The sequence below is a fragment of the Pundamilia nyererei genome, unplaced genomic scaffold (genome assembly GCF_000239375.1).
Source record: "Pundamilia nyererei isolate P.nyererei 1_Seehausen unplaced genomic scaffold, PunNye1.0 scaffold00026, whole genome shotgun sequence".
NCBI lineage: Eukaryota > Metazoa > Chordata > Actinopteri > Cichliformes > Cichlidae > Pundamilia > Pundamilia nyererei.
The window spans coordinates 1,095,964-1,108,186 of NW_005187427.1; the positions used below are offsets into that span (position 1 = coordinate 1,095,964).

At 41.8% G+C, this 12,223-nt stretch overlaps 1 protein-coding gene across 6 annotated transcripts in view; it reads right to left on the reverse strand.

Annotated features, from left to right (window-relative positions):
- Nucleotides 1-12,223, reverse strand: part of rapgef6 (Rap guanine nucleotide exchange factor (GEF) 6) — a 141,110-nt gene that overhangs the window by 73,827 nt on the left and 55,060 nt on the right. For 3 of the 6 annotated variants that reach the window (XM_005727727.1, XM_005727728.1, XM_005727729.1), the window contains 3 exons: nucleotides 10,804-10,873; nucleotides 4,874-5,017; nucleotides 3,628-3,645 (listed from right to left, as the gene is read on the reverse strand). In XM_005727727.1, coding sequence (XP_005727784.1) covers nucleotides 3,628-3,645; nucleotides 4,874-5,017; nucleotides 10,804-10,873 — 232 coding nt within the window. Of the gene's footprint in view, nucleotides 1-3,627; nucleotides 3,646-4,873; nucleotides 5,863-10,803; nucleotides 10,874-12,223 lie in introns of those variants that run through there. The other 3 variants (XM_013909495.1, XM_013909496.1, XM_013909494.1) reach the window with 1 other exon arrangement.

Genomic DNA, 12,223 nt, shown 5'->3' on the forward strand with positions numbered 1-12,223 from the left:
AACAATTTAATCAAGCTTTTAAGCAATGGGAGGTGTGTTTGTAAGAGACAAAATTTGTTTTCCTTACGCCCAAATCACACAATCACCAATAAATAAAAAATAAGGCCCAGCAGTCAAAACTGCATCTGTAATTTTGTATAACACAAAATACTGATAGAGGTGTACGGTCCCAAGTGGTGCTTGTAGTCCACTCAACCAGTTAACAGTGTAAAAAGAGGAAATAAATAACATTCATTCATGTCTAGCTACACGTCACGCTCAGTGTGGGTTGCTGCAATTTAGGAACAAGACTGGTGCGATTTGCTCCTTCCTGTGTGCAGCGCCTTCCAGTAAAGGCAACCTGACAGTGGAACGTGACTACAATAGTCTTAAATACAACTTTAGGCTTCAGGAAGCTGAAGCTTTCAGTCTTCCCCCCCATCTAGAGGAATTAACAGTAGGACATCAGTGCCCGATGTTTCTCGTTAATAATGCAGTTTTGCATACTCGGCTCATTTTTAGTGTGAGATTAAAAACGAATGCTAACGTGTTTTGTAGAGTGGAGAGAAAAGGAAAAAAAGAAGAAAAAGCAGCAGACGTCAGACGTTTTGCCTCCAGGATGTTAAGTAACCACAGCCGTTGCAAGAGACGAGTGTTTCCGATCTGTTGTGTAGCGACACTCAGCAGCTGAGAGGATGCTGCTTCATGCTCCAAAAGCATGATCACAAATTCACACGTATAGACAGTGACAAACGAGCCCCAAAACAAAATGTTCAAAACAAAGACTTTGAAAGCAAATCGAATGTGCCAAACACCTGCACGTGGCAACCTGCTTTTATTTTTTCTGAAAAATCACGAGTTAAACTGAGAAAGTGGCCCAACTGGTGAGGAGAAAAGAAAAAAAAAAGCATAACAACACTCTCCTGATTTTATTCTAGTGGTGAACTGTGCAGATGGCTGAACCTGCATCATGTTAAATTAATGATCCCGGGGTTCCATGGAGTAGCCTGGCTCTAAAAAGCCCATAGAGCAGGTTTCCCCCGCAAGGCAAATGAGGTGATGGGTTCATCTATCTATCCTGCCCGGCAGGAGAAAGGCAGTAACCCGGTGAAGCATCTGATGTCTAAATGAAGTGACTCTGTATCTGTGCAGCATGTGAATGTGTGTGTGTGTACACGTGTGTGTGTGTGGGGGGTGTGTGAATCTGAGTCATCAGTAAATCCCAGTGGTCTGTTATAGTAATAAGAGAGCGCAGGAGCTTCTGTCTAGCACCTCGCTGGCAGAGAGGAGTCAGGTTTCTGGATCAATCGCAGCCGTATCAGTCATCACACAGAATAAAAGAAGTAACAGTGGGTAATAAAATAAACATCGATCTTACAGACATTTATCTTTCTCTGCCTCTGAAACTTTAAAATTTAAAGCCAGCAGACCAACTCATTGGTTTGATTTATAATAATTACTGTAATTATTGTGTTGCATTCTTCGTTTAGGAGAAATACCCCTTTTCGGGGTTTTTGTGAATCATCTTTTTGGGCTCGTCGTAATTCATAGCTTCAGGAACTTCATTCACTCCAACAGAAGCTATTAAGAGCGAGCAAGACACACCAGACACCAGCACAGAGCAGCGATAATGGATTACTGATGTTATTATGGTTCAATAAGGCCTCTAAACAACATCCTCTGATCCACTGCCAGAACCACAGCGCTGCTTTGAGCGTGTGTATGTGTGCATGTACAATATGCATTGACAGAAAGGGGTTTTATCCTCATGCTGTCACTATATCATCGCAAATGGGAAACCAGAAAAAAACAAACAGAAAACAAACAAAAAGAAACAGAATCCCTGTCTCATATTTGTAAGCAGCCACCAACTAATCAAGTTAGAGTATACATCCATGTCTGTCACGGCTTGACCTTTGACCTTTTAGATAAATAGTGTCAGCATTTTATCAAGTTTCCCTGTGAGAACAGGCGTCGGCAAGCTTTTATCACATAAAAGAGCCACTTTTGAGCAGATTTTGACAAGAACACTAAAATACCAAAATAAAAATCCTAACAGACCAGCTGCGGATAAAGCATACCGACGAGCCTCGTCACAGCGTTGGCAGCGAAAGCAAAGAAAGCTGTCCACACATTTTTAAACTCTCTATTTGCCTCTTCAAACCTCTTAGGATTTATTGGAGTTCAAAGTCAGCTGAATTCAGGACGAGCTATTTAAGTGAATACATCTGTGTTAGCTGCTGCTATTGAGGTTCAGAGAACTTAAAAGGCATCAAGTGACGGATGTGGGCTATGATGCAAATAATAAGTGTGAAAATATAAATATCAAAACCTTTTTTTGTTTTTGGTTTGTAAACTAAAGAGCTTTACAATTTCAGATTGTAGAGAATTACTTACGATGCTAATTACAAATGATCAATATCGACCTTTGTTTACGTCTTTGTTTATCTGTCAGTGCCACACAAAGTCACTGGAGATGGACCAAAGAGGCGCGTGCATGTTCGAGACCCCTGTTACAGACAGTTTTATGCTACCATGTGATTTGATTTGTGGCCACAAACACGTTGACATGATCATCATTCAAACCAGTAAGGCTCAAATCCAAGTGGGTGTTTGTGCCCTCGTAAAAGGAATCCCTGTTGTATCATATACATAACAATGGGAAAGAAGTGAGGTCACAGTGACTCTGACCTTTGAGGACCAAAATGTAATGAGTTCATCTTTGAGTTCGGGTGAACATTTGCACAAAATCTGAAGATGTACCCTGAAGGTGTTGCTGAGATGATGTGTTCGCACAAACGGAGCGCACGGAAAGACAGATGGATGGACAAACGACGTGAAAACATTACTCCTCCGGCAACGGCCATCGCCGGCGCAGACGCATTAACATTACACTGCGTGCGTCTCACAGGAAAACCATGGATGATTTTTTCTTATTAGCCCAGCTGCTTTACAAAGGGAAAAGTGTCACCTTTAAATCCTGACCCAATGATCAATCAGCAAATCAATAAACCTTGTTCTCCACAGCAGCAAACACAGAACTTAAGCTAACGTGTCTGTTTCATCTGAAGCCAAGTAGAAAAGCCAGTAGTACTTCTAAAGCAACTCCTTTATGTCACAAATGACGACTGATTTGATTGGACTATCGGGGCATAATAAGCATTGATTTTTATTATTATTTTGTGGGGTAATGTGTGGAAATTTCCAACTTGTGCCACCGACAGCCCTCATCGCACAAAACAAATCACAAGTTTCCACTTTCGAGGGACATGTGCCAATGATGTGACTTCCATCTGAGGGGGAATCTGAAACTTACACTATTACATTAAACCCATCTCTGCCTAGCAAGGCAATGTTGTTCCCGGCATGCATCTGTTAATTCCTCTGTCTGTTTATTCCTATCTGCCACCCACAGTGTCAGCAGACAGCGCAGTGTGCATGTGTGTGGCAGCCTCTAAATATGACGACGACAACCTCCCCACAGGACTGCCGGTTTCTAAACAGGTGCCTGAACCCAAAGTGACTCATATAAACAGCCATGCACGCACAAGCACACTGAACACATACATGACAGAGACATGAACACAAAACGCCCGACACAGACAGACACACAGGCAGAAAAGTTTCATGTCTTGTATTTCATCCTACCTGGTTGTTGACATAATCCTGAGCGGTTGCATGAAAAGGGAAGAGAAACAAGAAATAGTCACAACAGCAAAATATGCAAACTACGTCTTGTCAAAGTGAAATTAGCACAACATAAGACATCATTGTATTCTTAATGAACAAAGGCAAGCGCACCACTATGCAACACATGTCAAAGAACAACAATCCCTTGTGTCAGTTGAGTCTTTGCTGTCCAATATTGCTCCAATTCCATGCACTCCTAAAGTAATTCTCTATATCTCTCATCTGTTTTAGTCCTGCTTCTCTGGAGCAGCGCTGCGCTAGCACATCTGAGCAGATAGCCTTTACATAATAAAGGGCAGTCACAGAAAAGAATGTGGTGGGATTCGGCGACGCTGAAGGCTAGAAATGTAATTTTAAAAAGTGGAACAATCACCATGAGACCACAGAGGCAGGTAGGGTCGACAGAGGACGCTTTAAACTCTGCATTAAGCCCCGTCGCAATGCTCCGGGGAGCTTTGCACGAGCTGGGAAAAGTGTGCATATGACCTGAGTGTGGAAGTTCGTTTGTGTGTGCGCGCCTTTGTGACTGTGTGTGGCAAAGCGTGGCTTCTAGTGATTAGTTAAAACTGTAACTGACACACTTCTGGCCACAGTGATGCTATCGCAGAGAGGGAAGTTCCTACACGCTCAGCTTTAATACTTTTCCTACACAACTTTGGTTCAACAGACCTTCAGAGAAACGTTGTTTTTCCTAACAAAATTCAGCTTTTATGCACGTTAGACAGCAATGCCTCCGGCATTTGTTTTCTCTGTGGCATTGACAAATAAGTTAAATACCAGAACAATGCATGCAAACTGCGAAACAGTGTTTCCCCATGCGCTTTACCATCCCCCTCTAGCTTTATGGTGCTTTTTGTCATCTTATTCTTTAATTCATTAAACCAAAACTTTATTGAGAATGAGCTGCTCTCTGCACACTGTGCACATCACAAGGATACTTTAAAACTGAAGCTAATGATTATAGTTGAGGTGTCAGCAAGCTTCAGAGAATTAAATGTGTGAAGATCTTTTAAAGGACCCTGAAAAAACAGTAGTTGTTTAAACATATAAAACCCAACCAGCCTCAGTGTAAGCGATCTACTGGAAAGAGGCAAAGAGTACGTTTTGATTGCCTTCCCACTTACACAGAAGCAACATGTCAATACTGTAAATGCTGAGGGTGGTTAGCATTAGCCTTTGCTGTTAGTAAAGCTTTTATTCTTACCGTGTTGTAGCTGGCGGGGTCTTGGCCGTCTGTGATCAGTTCCCGCTCTCCCCTGGGGTTGACCCTTCTGAAGCGCCGTCTGGACCGCCGTTGGGAACCCTCCCTCTGCAAGAAGCTGTCGTCCCCCTCGCTACCGTTATCCACCTGCAATATACAGGGAACACTCTGCTCAGAGCAGAAACTTTGACGGGATTTGCCCCCACAACCTTCGGGTGTCTGGGGGTAGCTGGAAGATCGATCCTCAGCGTATGTGACCTGAGAGCACGGCTCAGAACAGCTACGTTTCAACAGTTCAGACTTCTGGATCTTAGGGAGTGTGTTCAGATTGTTATATTCCACATTCTGGCTGTCAGATTCGGATCTCTGCTTCTTATAACCCAAACTTTGGGTCTTAGATTCTGTGACGCTCTCCAAATCTGAGTTGTGATCCTTGAATGCGTTCCCTTTCTCCCCCCGTGGCTCTGCTTCAGGTCCTAGGGCTTCTGGGATCTGGTCCTGCTCTTCTGCTGGCTCCTGGTTGAACATCCAGTTCTTCCAGAGCGCAGAGAGCCGGTGCCAGCGGAGCACACTCATCTGGACTCAAGAAGGGGACCAGAACAACACATAAAAGCAGGAAATACCACAAGGGGGAGAAGGGAAGAACAAGAAGAAGAAAAACAGCGGGGAAACCCTTTTATACAAAAGATGAATAGAAGTGCAGCGTCCAAAATTTAAGACAAGGTCCAAAATCCTGGGGGATCCCACGACATTTCATCCTCTGGGTCACTCCTCCAGAATAAGAGAGAAAACAAGGCAAGTAAATTAAACGAAGAAACAAACAAATCGACGACGAGGGCAGAAGAACGAGCGCCGCATCTCCTCCTTTCTCAAACTTGGCGAGAGTAGTCCTCCTCGAGACAGAGTTCATCTGCTCGACATGTTGCATACTGACAGGCTTGCTCACATGGTCGCTCGCTCGCTCTCTGACTCTGTATGACACGCGCACAAAGCACACACTGAGCCACCAGTTTCCTCCAGGAAACCGTAAATACACAAATATCCTCATCAGGCAGGAAGAAAAAAAAAAGAAGAAAAACAGCAGAGCACACAGATTCCGGCCATACAATTCATTCCCTTTTTGTGCGAGTCTGTTGTTGTAGGAGGAATTTGTTTTCTTTCTTCGTTGCATAATGCTAAGTGAAGTCAACAATCTCATTATCCCAGCAATGAACGGACTTTTTCAATAAATAAATGATGTAACCCAGCTCCTCTGCCTTCATTTTCTTTCCCAAGGCTCTTGGATTTGTTTTCAACTTAGCTTTTTTAACTTTTTTTTTTAAATTATCTTGTATTTCAGTATCAGTTTTGTGCTAGTTTCTCTGAGTCTCACACTCTCTGGTTATATAACAATGTCTAAGTCATGGCAGTTCATGAATCAGAGAAAATTATAGTGTTTTCGATTTTTTTCCTTGTCAAAATTTGTGTTCATGTGTGGTCCTGCCACACTAATATTAGCCTGAAGTCAGGAAAGATCACTTCCCGCACCTAAAGATTTAAGATTTAAGTTTTAGCACCCCCTAAAGTGGGCAGCCAGAAGCAAAAGAGACTCAACAGTAGCTTTGTTTACTATGTTTTCATGCACTCAAGCATAAAAAACATTTGTCAGAGCATGCTGGCAAATACAGTAACATCAATCCATTGCCTTTACTGTGCATGGATAGAGTGCTCAGACCAACAGTCCCCAAACAAAGTCCTAATTCCTGGCTTTAGGTTTTGTTGTGACTTTGTCATCCTGCTACCACCATTTTTTCCCCCACTTTATCCTGACTAAATATTATGACACTTTTAAACATGTGTAATGTTTCTTTATCAATAAAAATGGTAAAAGTGTAAGGTGACGTTTTAACGTGTTTAAGTGTGACCTTCTTTCCATCCATCATTTTGCCAAAGACTTTTTTACAGCCTTGTACAGTATATATGAAAAAAAGATCAAACTGTTTGGGAAGATCCGACAGGAAATGTTTTCTTCAGCCTTTCATCTCGCAAGAATGTGTTTACTATCAGAGATTTCACCATAGCGTATGTACACCACAAATGGCGTCTTTGTATGTGACCACTGTGTGTGTCTTTTTCCCTCTTCAGGTCAGTCATGTGTCAGTCACTGATACAGTTCTTAATACAGACCCATGATCAGCCGCAAAGAGTGGTGGGGATGACTACAGCTTCTGTGCTGAGAAAAGTAGAAGAGAGTTAAAGAACAGCCTTAAGCGACTGCCGTTTGTGCCTTCATGTAGTCACATAGAATAAAATCTATGAAGGTAAAACAATAAGAAAAAACAACTAATATAGAAAGAAAGTGAAGCTTGACCCAAAGATTTTCTGTCAGTAGAAAAGAGACTCAACAGCTGCTCTGGGTTGTAACACACAGAAGAAAAACCTTGTCTCAGGGAGTTCTGCTCTAATATACCGAGTAAAAACTGGGTTGTGGGTAGTTTAGCTGTCATGGTCTCTAAAACAACTGCGTGAAGGATAGTTCAGCAATAAAATACCAAATAACAGTTGTAAAAGGAGCCTGGATTGGTATCAATGTGCCCCTTCTCACGGTGAAAAATGTCATCTCGCCTCATTTTAACGAGGCTCATGAGACAGCCTGAAGGTTACACACAAAAAATTCTGGAGGGGAAGGTTACACTTTCACATTCATCCTGTGAGCCTGTAATACACATGGCTCTCTGTCTCCTCGACTGATTATAACCCATTCTGTCCCATGACCACCAGTTATGTTTCTGACCGACACTCACTTCTATATTAAGTTTCCCGCTTCCTCTAAACATTTTAATATGCCTGTGTGACTAACTTCACGTCGACTCATCTCCCGGTTTACATTCCACTCCGTCTATCTGATCATTTGCCTGGCAGCATGCATCATCTGCTATTTTTTTTTCTCCGATTTTTCATTCCTTACTTGCTGCGTGCTTCTTTTTAATTTCATCTATTCCCCCAACCAGACACGAACACAAACACAAACAACCCCACCCTGTCAGTCTTTGAATGTCAGTCCCTGTCATCCTGTGACCAGAGTCATGACGAAAGCTACAGATAATATTCCCTCTACTATTCCCATGGTCCTAATTAGCCGATTGGCTGCAATGCAGTGTGACTGGACCGCAGTCCCTCTGCCCTTTGTGTATTTACCCATGTGTGCATAAAAGTGTGTGTTTCGATTAGCATTTCTTGGTATTTTCAATACAAAAAAGTGGTTATTCAATAATTCTTTAGTTTTAACTTACTGGGGTCCTTTTGAACAATGCTTTCCAGATAGTATTTATCAACCACTCTAAGATGGTCTTGTTTTTTTATTGCTCTTTGAATTGGCATACAGACATACGTTATTTCTTGGGCCACCAATAAATTAAACCTATAGTAGCTCTTTAGCGCTGGAAACCCATGTCACGAAGCTCACAGCACACAGTTTCTTGTGCTGATGTTAATGTCAGAGGAAGGTTGGAACTCTACAGTTATCAAGTGAAATGACCCCACTCTGTGACTTCATGTGGTCTGACACTTCATGGCTGAGTTCCTGTGGTTCCTAAAAGCTTCCACTTACAGTTTATCATGGAATATCTAGGAGAGAAGGAATCTGGCATGCTATTAAAGTACCAAGCTGGAATTCAGCAAGCTCATCGATTCACAAATGTTTGTAAAGGCAGACTGCGTGGCTATGCGCTTGACTAAACAAACCTAAATTCAAAGGTTAAGAAGTAAGGCCGGATTCTTTTGTCTATATAGCACACCATAGTTTCCATATTATCATTCAGCCTTGCTTCGGAGTTTCTTTTCCAAGGCAGTGCTGTTTGTAACTTAAAAACAGTCATATACAAAGAAGCAAGAAAACTTGTGTCCTTTCTAAGGTTCTGATAAGCTGGTTCATTTGGTCTCTTTCTAACCCTCACCCACCTCTCTTCACTCACTGTGTGTGACACACACAGTGAACTGTTTAATTCAGTGATTTAATTCAAAGGCCAGTTTAATTCAAACCAATTTTATTCCCTCAGCCACACACTCTTCTTTTCACAATTAAATTGAATTTAAATGTATCTCTCGTGCCCCGGGCAAATGAGTGGACTAAATTCACAGGCTCTTCTTCCCAATGCCGCACTTCATATTCACAAACTATCACACAATCATACCTGGAAGACTGTCAGTATCGCTGCTCTCTGTTACCATAGCAATCGCCTCTGAATGGGCCCATGGGTGTAGTTCAAGATTAGGCGCCTTGCTGAAAGAGCACCTTACTATTGTCATCTTTTTTTTCCACTGCAGAACATTTCCAGGAAAGTTCTGATGTCCCTGAGACTATTGGGGCAGGGTTTCCAAAAGCCACAAAGAACATGTGAGTGCTGAAAGCTTTTTTTTGTCATATGATAACACCCTTCCCACCAATCTTAAAAGAGCCGAGGAGATAAGGAGAGCCACTGGGTGAAGCCGAGAAAGGGCAACAATGGGGGGAAGAAGAAAAAAAACACAGTGGCCCAGTTGTTACTTTGTTACTCTTGCATAATTGTCCTGTTCTTTATCTCTGCAAAACACAACAGGTACTTTAACTTCTATATTGTAGTTGCTGAAGGGCTAGTTAGCTAAACTACAAGCTGGCTAAAGCTTTGTTTTGCACCATTATTTAATTTACAACATCCACCAGTTTTTACATGTTCCTTCTTTAGAAACACCACACACAATCAAAGCATAGATGTGCGTTAGCATTAGCTTAACTGGCTTGATAATCATTTGCTACTTACTTAAATCAACTGATTTCTAGTCTGAAATAATCCAGTGTGTTCTCTGCACATCCACCACTGTATGGTTTGGATCAAACACCAAAAAGGACAAGAACAGACTAAAATGGACAGACTGCAAAAGAACAAGAGTGCTCAATTGCCCTCTATTCAGTAACTGTAAATCAGGAAATAGACAGGTATCATAACTGCTGACCCATCGCACCCTGGAGACAACCTGTTCCAACTCTGCTACAGAGCACTGTGCACCAAAACAACCAGATTATCTGGGGGTTATCTGGGGTTAAATTTATTTAGTTTATTTCTTTATTTCCTATTCAATAGCATCAGTGGAACTGGTGTTACCTGTCCTCTTTTTGTATAAAACTTTGCAGCTTATCTCATCCCATCGTATCTTTCTAGTCCCTCAGACAAAGCTCAGGCAAAAGAGGAAAATGAGAGCAGGAAGAACTATTAGGGCAGAAATTTGTACGCGACCTTGTGGAGGCAAACAAAAACAACATTCTTATATACTAAATGTTATGGCAAACTTGACCTGAATGAAGTCTTTGTGATATTGAAAGACACTAAATTAAAACCACAGCCAGGTGAAGTAAACAGCATGGATCCTGGTGTTACCATGCAATAGAGTGCTGGGTAAACCAAAATTAACTGGACAAACTTACATCGTTTTAAATATAAGAAATCTTTTTAACACAGCCTCGGATACTTGAGTATCTCTTTGTCTTGACAATCTCTTGGGTTGCTTTTGCAGGATGCTTGTCTCAGTATCGATTTGCACTGTTAAGCGCTGTCCAATACGTTTTGAAGCCGAGTCTGAACAGAGAGCGTATAACCTTCTAGATGTAATATCAATTAAAAATATGGTCCTTTATAATACTGAAGATGTAGATAATGCTTATGCTATAAGAAAATGCAGAGAACAGAGAAGAAAGAACAGAAATGGGCAAAAAGAAGATGAAAAGGGTGATCAGGACAATGACAATGGAGGGAGGGGGAAAGGTACTGCAGACATCAAATAAAGATAGAAAAATAGAAATATTATCAAAGCCCAGAGATGGGAGAGTGCATGGGAGGATAAAAGGGCTTGGGAGAGGGACAAAAGACAGACCGAGTCTAAAACAGAGAGGGAGAACAAGAGACGGTGTCTCTACTCACCACAATCATTTCTGATGGCTCCAAAGTGATGCATTCACAGCCTCGTCTACCTCCCAGCTGCTTGCCAAAACTGTGGAGAAAGGGCAGCGACACACAAAAAGTGAGTGTTAAAACAGAAATAAACACACTGCAGAGATGAGATCACGAGAGACAGTAGAAACAGACGCAGTCGATCATATCTGCCCGACCACAGACACAGTACCGGGAATACAGGCCGATGAATTTACAACAGCAATTTTGTGCTAGACCCAGTTTGTGGTTAAGCTTTGCTCTGACCTTAGATCAATCTAATACAACTTTTAAACACAAATAAAATTGCACACATCACAGAAACAAGCAGGCAGAAGAACGTGCAGTGACAATGTGTGCACCTCACACATACTTCAAACCAGATAAACTCAAGTGTACCAGAAATAGCTGTGGACAACATGAGATGTAAAAGGAAATAGTGTGAGAGATCAAATGTCAAATTATAGCTTAAGGCAGTGACCAGTTTTACAGTTTTCACATGTTTAAAGAAAAAGCAAATTTTCTTTGTTGCAAAAGATTATTTTTTTTAAAAATATATATATATATACAATAATTTCACCATTTTTTTGATATCTGATTAATCCCTTCCCAATCCATGTGTGAATATTCTTTATACATAATTTTGAAGCATTTTTCTCAGTTAGTACCAGCTCTGGACATTAAATAAAAACAATTTCCAATGCAGTTTTGAAGGGCAGTCACAGCTTTGTGTAATTTTATGTGTAATGACAGTTTCTCAGTAGACGCTAGCTGGCAACCCCACTGATGGGGCGCCTTTGGTGACAGTCTTTTGCATCTCACTTCACTGCGTGTGGTAGAAGAGCTAAAATTAGTTATAATGACAGCATAATAATAGAAAACATTAAGCTCTACCCCAGTGGGTTTTTGTCAGCAGCTACGCAAGCTTTGAAAAACAGATTTCCAGTTTGATCCATCCATTTTATCTGGGTTTGGTCTGTGGGTGCAGCAGAGAGACATAATCTCTCAAGCATGTCCCGTATCTGCCCTGAGGTTTCTCCCCAGGTGGACATCACATCTTAAGGTTATGTATATAACCCCGGTTCTCTGAGTAGCATGAGTGAGTGTCTCACTATGGGAACGCCTCCTGCGTGACCTCATCAGAAGCTCAAATACCATTACGCCAGCCCTTACAGGCTGGCTAGGTGACGCCCATGTCAGGAGGGGCCAGTGCCTCCCTATATAATAGGCTGACATAGCGTCAGATGTCATTCAAAACAAGCCCACCTCTACCTCGCTTCCAAAGCAAGGAGGGCGGTCTGGTGAGACACTCACTCATGCTACTCAGAGAACCGGGGTTATATACATAACCTTAAGTTCTCTTTCATAGCATTCGTTTCGTGTCTCACTATGGGAGAAATACTGACTCCCG